Raw genomic sequence first — 12,769 nt, forward strand, 5'->3', positions numbered from 1 at the left:
CCTTTGATTATGATTTATTAAATTTATTAATCGTTTTGAGGTTGGCACTTTTTTTCTTAAAAGCCTATTAAAAATATGAGAGGGAAATAAGTATTTTTTAAAGTCGAATTAAATTCTGACATAACTGTCACTTCAAGCTCGTTTGCATAAGTGTTGGGAATCAATTAAAAAACAATAAATCAGTTCGAATACAAAAACCGGTTTCCGGCTAATAAATCGATTTTTTATAACACCTTTGATAAGTTAAATAATATACCTAGAATTTAAATCGCTCATTGTCTCATAGATAATCATGCGAACACGTCTTTTGTGAAGTTTTGATAGTTAGTTCAAGTTTAATAATCGTTTGAAATCGTGAATTAATATTTTTTGCGTTTTTACTCAAATTCATGAAAAGTGAAAATGGTGGTAGCAGAAAAAATGGCCGACTCGCCTAATGGTAATCAAAAATTTGTTTTTTCAAATGTAATTTTGTGTACATAAAATCATCATCGCCATAATATATATCCGCACTCGATGGTGCATGTGGCACTGCGGTTGATCACCAAATACAGACTATAATATTATGTAGCTCAATCGCAAATAACTATCGACGTGCTAATAAGCGACGGGATAACAATTCCTCACCATTGTTGTTTATCGTATTCGCAATCACAATGGAACATCCGCGAACACCTAATATCAAATATCAAAATATTTACGTTTCGCGACGTATAATCCTGCTGCGCGATCACATATTTGAATTTCACCGGTGTAAATATTAAAAATATTTCAAAACAGCTATTTCATTTATTTATTTATTATTTATCACGCTATTTATTGTGTTGAGCCGGCGGTTGGCAAGCCAAATGTCAAGAAAAGCAGTCGCCATAGTAATTGTAATTTATTTTTAATTTTTTTGTATTAGATACTCCTTACTATTTTGCAAATGCAATGTATTGTATTATTTTTTATAGTAAACGCCGATTTTTCGCCAGTGAACTGTATTTATTACGAGGAAAACAAAAAACCAACCGACACGAGCGTTGACTTAGAGATTACACACGCGTTGACTTATGACTGCTATAGTTTAAGCATGTTCATTGTGATCGCTCTGGTTGAGCTACTGGTCTTCTACTACTACTACTACTACCATCACGCCATTTCCCCGTAGGGGTAGGCAGAGAGAATGGACCGCCACACACGTCTATCCTGGCATACAATCCTAGCCTCTTCCACATTCATACATCTTGTCATACATGCCCTTCGGTTCTGTCTGCTTTTGACATGACCAGACTTAAGATTTTGGTTTATCTGATCATGCCACGTCTTCCTTGGTCGTCCTCGTCTAACGTTGCCGTTCATTTTTGCCATATATACTTGTTTTACTATTCTCTCGTCGTCCATTCGTTCTACGTGACCAAACCATCTCAGAGACCCTTTCTTAATCTTATCAATTATACTTGTCTCAGATTTACACTCTCGCCTGATTTCATCATTCGTAACCCTGTCATACATTGATTTCCCACACATTCGTCTAAGAGATCGCTAGATCCTCTAGTCACCGTTACGACTGCTGTCTACCACATCACCGTTCACTACGGCCGTTAAGATACGGGCACCGCTGTCCTAGAAAACCCTAGCTTAACACAACGTTACAGCACCGTTACAAAAGGGATAATTATGGTTTTTAATACATAAGTCTACCGGTCAAATCTTAATTATTGATCTACGCATATTTCCGTGTATTTTTTTCATCTTAAAACCTGTTTTAAACGCATGTAAACATTTTTTCACAATGTAAACATTTTTTGCATTCATCCATACGAAAACCTTGGTATTCATAATTACCCATACTTTAACTAGGTACTCCGTTGCTAACTTTCAATGGCGTGGTTTGTTATTAGTATTAAAAAAGAAAAAAATAGTAAACAAACATACATTATAGCCCTTAAAAGAAAGCTAGATTAGAATGACAGTTGTCAGCAAAAGTGACGACATAACTTTGTATTAATGATTATGATAATTATAAATAAACTTACCAATGAAACTTCTTGGTTCAGTTTTACTTTTTATTATTTTGACCAACGAGAGCTTTCGCCCAAGTAGCCATCTTCAAGACTGGTGAATTGTTTACAACATTTACAGTTTTTATAATATTCCTTACATATTTTGGAGATAAGATCAAATGAGTATTTTAACAGGAGACAGAAACGTAAATATTTACAACTAGTTTGCTAAACAGTTTATTTTTGGATAGTTTTTGGACCGAAATTGAGATTAGGCTTTTATTATTTAAAAGGTGGGAAAAGAACACGTGGCGAAATACAACAGAGTGGAAAATGCTTTGTATTAACGTCTAAGGAGTGAGTTATTATGTTTTTTTTTTTCATTTTTTAAATTTTATTTTATTTTTATTTATTTTTTTTATTGTTTTTTGCACCACAACAGGCCAGGAGGCCTAATTACAGTGGTGAATTACATCACAGAGCACCCAGGCTTGAGAAAAATCACATATTGACACACGAAAAATCATTCGTATCTGGCGTGTTAATTATTTTTTTTAATACAATGCTTGACATACAAATCAACATAAATATATAAAATCAGCTTTAAAACTAAAATAAACCTAATTATTAACAATATTTAAATCTGTCCAAATGTTTGTGGACAAAAGACTGGTTTTCACCCCCTCGGGAGTCATAAAGATTATCAAATTACAACAGGGATGGAGAATACCTTAAATGAGGGATTATGGTAGTCTAGGCATTAACAGGGCTTATGACCTGTCATTGGCTGGTTTAAATGGCCACTTTACACTCTGTGTAACAATTTACCATTTTGCCTATGTTTGAAATATGGATGTTCAATAAAAATTACATCACGTCGCATATTAGCACGTCGATAGTAATTTGTGATTGAGCTAATGGAAGGCCGTCGATGACGGTGTTTCGACTTTATTCGGCGGAACTGAGGGGCGCTGGATTGACGCGGGAAGAGGCGAAAATGCTGGCTGGCGATAGGGTCTCCTGGAGGCAGCTGGTGATGTCCACATGCTCCACTTAGGGGCTGATGTGGAAAAGAGAAAAAAGAGAGAATAAGCACGTGTTTTAAAACCCATATTAGATCAAAAATATTTTAAATTTTTGAAAAATATGAACCTGTTTTACTACGTTTTTACTAAAGCTAGGGTTTCCTAGGACAGCGGTGCCCGTATTTTAACGGCCGTAGTGAACGGTGATGCAGTGGACAGCCATCGTAAAGGTGATTAGAGAGTGGTTTCCTAGGAAAACGGTGTTAAATGGTGTTGATAACACCGTTTTCCTAGAAAACCACACTCTAGTCACCTTTACGACGGCTGTCCACTGCATCACCGTTCACTACGGCCGTTAAAATACGGGCACCGCTGTCCTAGGAAACCCTAGCTTAAGGCCGATGATCTTTTCACATTGTCCATGAGTAACTAAAAGATAAATTGACATGTATCCAAAAATATGACATTAATTACTACGTTTTTTATTTGATTTTTAAATATGTTTTTTAATATATTTAACGTATGTTACAACGAAAACAAATTATTGAATCGTCGCGTCGGTCGACGTGCATTACCGCTTATCAAATATAGCAGCTAATGAACTAAAAACAATTAAAAATAATATACTAATAAATAAATTTAAAGTTAATCTACAGAAACTCGTGTAAAAACAACATTAAATTTTAATTAGTATGAATGTATTATTGTTTTATGTTTTTTCTTTATATTTCCTATGTTTTTTTTTTCTTTTCATGTACTCGTATTTAAAATTATATAAACTCTTATAAATAAACAACTAAAACGGTGTAAGTCCCTCTCCGAGCACAAGAGTTAGTCTCTTTTTTTGGAGAGTTACAGTGATAACATTTACTAGATATGGCTATTGATGGCTCCAAAATACCTATCGGACCTTTGTATTAGGGAAAATACATGTCAAAGAAAATCTACTCTTAGGGCAGCATTCGATTTAGGAAGAGGAAAACTTGTCGAAATCCGGCGCTCCCCAAACACTAGATTTGGAGATCGTGCTTTTGCCGCCGCCGGCCCCTCTGCCTGGAACCGATTGCCTTCAAACTTACGAATCATCGACAGTCCCAGTCAGTTCAGATCCCAACTAAAATCCCACTTCTTTAGACTATCATACCCTCAATTTTAAATCTGGAAATATAATATATCACTTAAGTTTAGTTAGAATGTAAGTTTAGATATACAATTGTGAAGCGCCCTTGAGGTGATTTTTTTACAAAAATGGCGCTATGTAAATCATCAAAATATTATTATTTATTATTATATTAGATGTGTAAAAGTAGATATGTTGAGAATTTTACAAAAACATGTACTTTTTATGAAATTTATAAATAAAAAAATTAAAAAAAACGATTTACAGAAGACAGACATGTAATTTAAAAATTCATATACGTAGCAGATAAGTTAGCTCTTAAAATGAAATCGTATTCCGATTGGCTTTGAAGAAGATTTTTCAATTGAAGTCAATGATTTTGTGAACGAATATCTTTGTTTATTGTGTATGCAGATAATTGGTAGAATTCCATATTAAAATTTAATAAATCATAATTTTTTTAAATATTTTTATTGGATTTATTTCTACTTATATTTTTTAAATATAAAAGAGTGAATAATGTGACGCGTTTCGTCTTGTTGGGACATTATCAAACTAACTTAAATATTAACGTATTACAACAGAGATACAGAACATTTAAGCTAAGGTATATAGAAGTCTCGGCTTAAAGAGCTGAAACCTTTATTAAGATTTTCAGGCGTTGCCTAGTATGTAGGTAAAATAATTCAATTAAATAAACCTCACCCGCATGAATAAAGGTTTCAGATCTTTAACTTCACGAACATCAACAAATGAAAGAATTGAAGGAATATAGATTGGCACAATGGTAAATGTTACATAGTGCGTAAAGTGGCCACTTAAACCAGCCTTTGACAGGTCATAAGCCCTGTAGATTACCTTCTCTTAAATATTCTTTATCTCTGTTGTAATATGTTAATATAAACAGCTCCCCGGAGAGTTGAATCCAGTCCTTGTCTGCAAAAAAAAGGCAAAGTCACAAAATTCAATTTTATTTAAAGCAATTAAAAAGTATTACGAAATGGAAAAAAATATTTATGAAGAAAAAAACATATCAAAATTTAAAATAATGGTCAAGACATATGTGATAAACAATTTATAAATTAAATATATTTGCAATGTTATTATTAGAACACACATAACAATATGTATGATATGTGTGCCCTACTTTAAGATTTAAATTTAAAAAAAAAAAAAAAAAAATTTGGACAAACTCAAAATATTGTTAACTTAAATATGTACAAAGTTTCCTTATATACTAACAATAATTACTGTTTATTTTATTGGAAAGTCAACAGTCATTTATAAATTCATATATATGTATATACAATTATTACATTATAAATACATATCATAAAGTCTAATTAGAGGCTTCCACATAATATTGTTATTATAAATGTTGCCACATAAAAATTATACATAACATAAACTATATTATATTGATCATACACAACTTATAATATTACAAAAAAAAAAATGTAATACATATTATTTAAAATATATCTACTTTTAAATATTGGTCACACAGTTGCACATTATAATATACAGGGTGTTCTTTAAACCCTGTCACATCCGAAACCACAATGATCAGTATGGGCAAGAAGGCATATTTAAATAAATAAATAATAATAAATAATATTTGCATATTTAAAAAAATATTTAGAAAAAATATTTTTTTTTAAATAAAATATTTAAAAAAACAAATGGAGAAGTGAGGGGAGTGCGGCGTAGTATCAGACTCCTCTCTCCCCCTCTTCGTTTCTCCCCTGCAGAAGTAAGCAACCATTTGCTTTTTTGGATATTTTATTATTTTAAATTTTATTCGTTCTAAAAAAATATTTTAATGTGCCAATATATCTTCTTGCTCATACTGATCATCGTGGTTTCGGATGTGACAGGGTTAAATGAACACTATGTGTATTACAACTTACAGCTATAGTTGACCGACCATACAGTGTACCTCAGAGTAATAATGCGCCAAGCTATAGAGGAGCCCAAACGTAGGAAAACCATTCTATGACTATTGAGTATTGAGTTAGCAACAGCTCGCAGCAAAACGATGGACCAGCGTATTGTCATCTTTAGAAATGCAAAAAATAGTACCTATATATTAACACTTATTAAAATGAACATTATTTAACTTTTCATTTTCAATCATTCGAATCATTACAGAAAACTTAAAAAATGTATGAATGTATGTGCACATTTCAAATTTAAACATGAATAACTTTCTACCACAGTAAAGATTAAAAAAAATATTAATTTTTAAAAAATTCTATACATATCTACTTTTACACATTTAGTAAATGTTATCACTGTAACTCTCCAAAAAAAGAGGGAAACTCTTGTGCTTGGAGAGTGACTTACACTGTTGTAGTTATTTATTGATTATTATAAGAGTTTATTTTATTTGAAATATGAGTACATGAGAAAAAAATAAAAACATAGGACATATAAAGAAAAAACGTAAAACAATTATACATTCACACTAATTAAAATTTAATGTAGTTTTTACACGTGTTCAAAAAATTTCTTTTGATTTACGTTAAATTTATTTATTGATATATTATTTTTAATGGTTTTTAGTTCATTGGGGAGATGACTATAATTTTTTACACCTTTGAAGACAAAGCTATTTTGACCATGACTTGTGTGGAATTTAAAAATTTTAATATTATGTTGGTATTTGAGTGACTTATTCATCTCAAATTCTTTTGACTCTTTTCACTCTTTATAAAATAAATTCTTTTTATACTCTACTGTATGAACCTTAAATATTTTAAATAGACTTTCCGTATTGAATGTTGAGGGTTTCTAAATAATTACTTTTATAATTAATCTATGTACTATTTTAAGAGGGTTTAATATATTGGCGAATGAACAACCCCACCTTACAATACCATATTGTACAATGAAGAACTTCAGCCCTACGGGAAATTGGATACAAAAAATGTTTTCTTACGCGGGGTAAAAATTAGAGCATTAAATTGTACCGCAAAGTTTCTTGAAAATGTACAGAAAAAATAATAAAAAATATTTTGATAAAAACGCACTACGTTAAATGACGTCACTGGTTCATGTGAATCAACCTATGATCTGAGAGCTATGGAAGATTTCCGGTCTGCTTGTCGCTTCTGGACTAATGGGAAAAACTGAATGAGAATAAGCGGAAATGAACCTGACATCAGAATGACAGTAATGGGAAATTCCACTATTTTAAGGCTGTAGTCGGTAAGTTGGATCGTACGGTTTGCCGCCGAATGCGTAAAATATACCGCTTCAAGACAAAGCAATCAAAAAAAATATTCTGTTACATTGTATGTTCGTCAATTTTTACGTACTCTTCGTACTTTGTTTGACAAAATGAGAAAGACAGAGATAGACTGGATGTCAAAAATAAAATATAAAAAATAAAGAATAATTTAAAAAATATATATTTATAGATGACAACCATGAAGTTTCGCATAAATAAATTGTCTATGTTTTCATGAATGTATGTATGTGTATGCACATGGGTGTATGTACGTGTGTGTGTATGTACATGTGTATATATGTGTATATTTATATATACATGTGTGTATATATGTGTATGTCTGTATGTATATGAATCAAAATGTGTATCCGAATAAGTTTATATTTTGTTTGTCTGTGCTCTATATTAATTTGTTAACTATTATAATATATTAAAATGTAATTGCCTAGCTTGGAACGGGGTATGTACCCTTGTTAGCTGGGCAAAGTGAATATGGAATTGTATTTTGATAAGTTATTTCAGAAATACAAAACTTAAAAAAATCGTAGCGCCGATAATACGATATGTAAAAATTAAAAAAAAAAAATTTTGACTTAGTTTAACAGTCTATTAACAAATAAAAAAATTGAAAAAAACCACTGAACTTCCTCATTGAGTTATAAGCTATTTTTAAATGATTGATTTTAAAAATATCCCTTAATCAAATAAATGTGTATATAAATTGTATAATTCGTTTAACTAGTTCACTAATATAGTATTTCCATTTTAAGTTTTGAATTAAAATTAATTTATATTTTATTTTCAGATAGTGAAATAAAGCGATTCTTCAAAGGAAAATCCATTTTCGTCACAGGCGGCACGGGGTTTTTAGGAAAAGGTAAAATAATTCAATCTCTTATTTTTTTAAATATTTATCGTAACAACAAGGAAAAATGTAGACTATACTACCTGTAATTTAAAGCTATATTGCTGATAGTCACATTTTTTTGCAAAATTGAGTTATGAACAGGGTTGCCAATTTGTAGGAAATTCCCCAAACTGCGGGGAATCTCAACTAGATTGGCATTTTGTGGGGTTTGGTATTATGCGGAGAAAATGCGGGGATTTTTACATTTTACCATTTATTAATTTGTCTTTGGCTAACACATCGATTGTTTGATTGTAAGTGATTAAAACATAAATATAATTATGAATGAAATCGATATTTTTTAATTGCACCACAATATCAACTTCAAATAGTAATTCGGAGATCCACTTTTTAACGGAAAATGAAAACAATGACAGTCGAATGAGTACATTAGGTACCAGTACAAACGACTGCTTGCGTTTTGTTTGACTTTCTTTCAAAATAATAACGGTTTTGTGCAAAAAATATAAATGGTTGATAAAAAAGTGTAAGATAATTCCAAGGTAGGTTATTGACTCTTGTGTGGCTGTGATGTCACACTAGTCGACATAGGACACAAGATTTGATATATCTCTCTTATTTTTTTAAATGATGAATTCGTATTTTTTGTAATGTTTAAACGAACGTTTTCACACCCGATTTGGAAAGCAAAATTTGTATCACTATGCTATATGTAAATACAAAAAATATTTAACCTTGCTGCGCGAAGCATGAATGTCCGCTAATTCAGCAACACATATATACAGATACCTTATACAAGACAGAGCACGAAGATAGAAGTCATAACTAGGAAGACTGAGACGCTGTTCTGCGGTGGGTGTCATCTAAAACAGATTTAGTCTTCAGTCGGTTAATGACAATGATGGGGGACGCACGCGCGTAACCTGAGCGGCGTATTTGTGACTTTCAATTTATTTTGCTATAGCAGGATTAAATTATGTTTATTCCCATAAATTATGGAAAAGGCGTTATTAAACAGTAGTCTCCATGTTTCCCATTTTTTTCAAATGTCTGAACTATAGAATATTCCGTCTTTTACTAGTGGTAACACGATGTTACATCACCGCGCGCAAAGGGATTATTTACCACAGTCTTTTAAGAGTTAACAAAATTTGTTTAAATTCTTTTTAAAAGCCCACAAACGTCCCGTCGAAATATCGAGGATGATTGGACCTTAAGTCTATTTTGTTTGAATTAAAAAATATTGTAATATTATATGTGCATAAATGGAAAAATTACCGACTAAATTATTTCATGTTATAATAAACATATTTTATCAAAACTGTTTTTCTTTCTTGAGATAATTCTGTGGGGAATTTGTGGAGAATCGCGACATTGTTTTTTCCCCATTTGGGTAATGAGAAACTTCAGCCCCACGGATTGGATACAAAAAATTTTTTTACGCGGGGTAAAAATTAGAGCATTAAATTGTACGGCAAAGTTTCTTGAAAATGTACAGAAAAAATATTTTGATAAAAACGCACTACTTTAAATGACGTCACTGGTTCATGTGAATCGACCTATGATCTGAGAGCTATGGAAGGTTTCCGGTCTGCTTGTCGCTTCTGGACCAATGGGAAGAACTGAATGAGAATAAGCGGAAATGAACCTGACATCAGAATGACAGCAATGGGAAATTCCACTATTTTAAGGCTGTAGTCGGTAAGTTGGATCGTACGGTTTGCCGCCGAATGCGTAAAATATACCGCATCAAGACAAAGCAATCACAAAAAATATCCTGTTACATTGTATGTTCGTAAAATTTTACGTACTCTTCATACTTTGTTTGACAAAATGAGAAAGACAGAGATAGACTGGATGTCAAAAATAAAATATAAAAAATAAAGAATAATTTAAAAAATATATATTTATAGATGACAACCATGAAGTTTCGCATAAATAAATTGTCTATGTTTTTATGAATGTATACATGGGTGTATGTACGTGTGTATATATGTGTATATTTATATATACATGTGTGTATATATGTGTATGTCTGTATGTATATGAATCAAAATGTGTATCCGAATAAGTTTATATTTTGTTTGTCTGTGCTCTATATTAATTTGTTAAGTATTATAATATATTAAAATGTAATTGCCTAGCTTGGAACGGGGTATGTACCCTTGTTAGCTGGGCAAAGTGAATATGGAATTGTATTTTGATAAAGAGTGTGAATAAATAAATAAATAAATAAAAAGATAGAGTTTTCGCGTGATTATTATATAGGTAAAATCTATAAATAGCACTCCTGACTAGCGTACTGCAGAGATAATGTAGAATTGTACAACTATCGGATAATCTGTGACTAACTCTTAAAAGACTGTGGTAAATAATCCCTTTGCGCGCGGTGATGTAACATCGTGTTACCACTAGTAAAAGACGGAATATTCTAAAGTTCAGACATTTGAAAAAAATGGAAAACATGGAGACTACTGTTTAATAACTCCTTTTCCATAATTTATGGGAATAAACATATAATTTAATCCTGTTATAGCAAAATAAATTGAAAATCACAAATGCGCCGCTCATGTTACGCGCGTGCGTCCCCCATCATTGTCATTAACCGACTGAAGACTAAATCCGTTTTAGATGACGCCCACCGCAGAACAGCGTCTCAGTCTTCCTAGTTATGACTTCTATATTCGTGCTCTGTCTTGTATAAGGTATCTGTAGTATATATGTGTTGCTGAATTAGCGTAGCAAGGTTAAATATTTTTTGTATTTACATATAGCATAGTGATACAAATTTTACTTTCCAAATCAGGTGTGAAAACGTCCATTTGAAGATTACAAAAAATATGAATTCATCATTTAAAAAACTAAGAGAGATATATCAAATCTTGTGTCCTATGTCGACTAGTGTGACATCACAACCGCACTAGAGTTAAGGACTGTGTAATTTTAAGGACTATAAATATATTTGTACAACGATCCCTCGTGTGATTGATTCGCTGGTTGCATTACAAGTGTACCCGCGGAGATCAAATGTCAACCCCTGGCCGTATTGTATTATTGAGTATGTAATTGCAATGGCCGAAAGAATTTTGCATAGTTTGTCGACCCCACAACTACAATCAAAGAAGAGATACAATTATATGTGCATATATTAAAAATGCGAACAAACTCAAATTATGTATTTATGGCGAATTACAGCTATTACCTCATACAAATGATGTAATTGGAAGTGTGCAGTACAAAAGATGGACGAATGAGGAACTTCAGCCCTACGGGAAATTGGATACAAAAACTGTTTTCTTGCGCGCGGTAAAACTTAGAGCGTTTAACACTTTGTATCCCAGAGCCGTGTAAACACGTGATTATACAGACGTTATTTAAGTCGTGTCACATCCGAAACCACGATGATCAGTTTAAGCAAGAAGACAAATTGGCACATTAAAATATTTTTTTAAAACGAATAAAATTTAAAAAAATAAAATATAAAAAAAAACAAATGGTTGCCAGCTTCTGCAGGAGTGAAACGAGGAGGGGGGAGGGGGGAGTCTGACACACCGTTAACCACGCGGCCACGCCCCATTCGCTTCTCCCCTGCAGAAGTAAGCAACCATTTGTTCTTTTTAATATTTTATTTTTACAATTTTCTTCGTTCTAAATTTTTTTTCAAATATGCCAACATGTCTTCTTGCCCATACTGATCATCGTGGTTTCAGATGTGACAGGGTTTAAAGAACACCCTGTATAACCATGCGTTGTGTCCCGGTCCCGTGTTTTCACGTGGTTTACCAGCTGTCTAAAAAAGTGCCTTTTATTGACATCTAGTTACTTTTATTAGTACTTTTTTGCTGCTGGTAAACCACGTGAAAACACGGGACCGGGACACAACGCATGGTTATTATAATCACGTGTTTACACGGCTCCGGGATACAAAGCACAGAACAAGGGGTGAGGCCCTGTATATGTGCGAACATTGCAATGCGCAATGTGGCTCTCCATAAAGGCCAATGTTGGCAAAACTCCCATACAAACATTACTTATTAAATTATTTTTAATAAATCCATAAAGTTTCAATTGATTTAACCCAGTATTTTCATAATTATGACACTTTTAAGAAACCCTTCACAAAGCATGAAATTTCACAAAAATGGGCCGGGCACAGGATAAATTCTATGTGTATTCGGCCGGTACTCAAAGTGTTAATTGTACTGCAAAATTTCAAGATTTGAATTCTACTATGCCATGTTGTGTCCTTAGTGTAGAAATACTGCTAGGATCTTAAAGAAACCGGGCGGCATTACATTTCATGTGTAATTAACAAACGAATGTTTAAGTAGCAAATGCATTACTTAAAAATTGAATTATTTTTCCATCTATCAGATTGTCGAAGAAACAAAATGAAAATTTCGCTAGTGTTGCCAGAGTAGTAAATTTTTTTAGCTTACTTTGCTCATCTAATGAAAGAACTAATGAAAATTAGACCTCGGATTAAACATCGCCGTGGGGGACATTTGAACGACATTATCTTTAAAACATAAAATA

General features: G+C 32.3%; 1 protein-coding gene across 2 annotated transcripts in view; it reads left to right on the forward strand.

Moving 5' to 3' along the window:
* Positions 1–221: 221 nt before the first annotated feature.
* Positions 222–12,769, forward strand: part of LOC148276610 (fatty acyl-CoA reductase wat-like) — a 30,611-nt gene continuing 18,063 nt past the window's right edge. The window contains exons 1-2 of one of the 2 annotated variants that reach the window (XM_088234022.1): positions 222–439; positions 8,171–8,242. In XM_088234022.1, coding sequence (XP_088090148.1) covers positions 403–439; positions 8,171–8,242 — 109 coding nt within the window. In that variant the 5' untranslated portion in view covers positions 222–402. Of the gene's footprint in view, positions 440–8,170; positions 8,243–8,672; positions 8,776–12,769 lie in introns of those variants that run through there. The other variant, XM_088234023.1, reaches the window with a different exon arrangement.

Source organism: Micrasema longulum, unplaced genomic scaffold, assembly GCF_059751315.1.
Source record: "Micrasema longulum isolate JH-2025_06_02 unplaced genomic scaffold, ASM5975131v1 h1tg001179l, whole genome shotgun sequence".
Taxonomy (NCBI): domain Eukaryota; kingdom Metazoa; phylum Arthropoda; class Insecta; order Trichoptera; family Brachycentridae; genus Micrasema; species Micrasema longulum.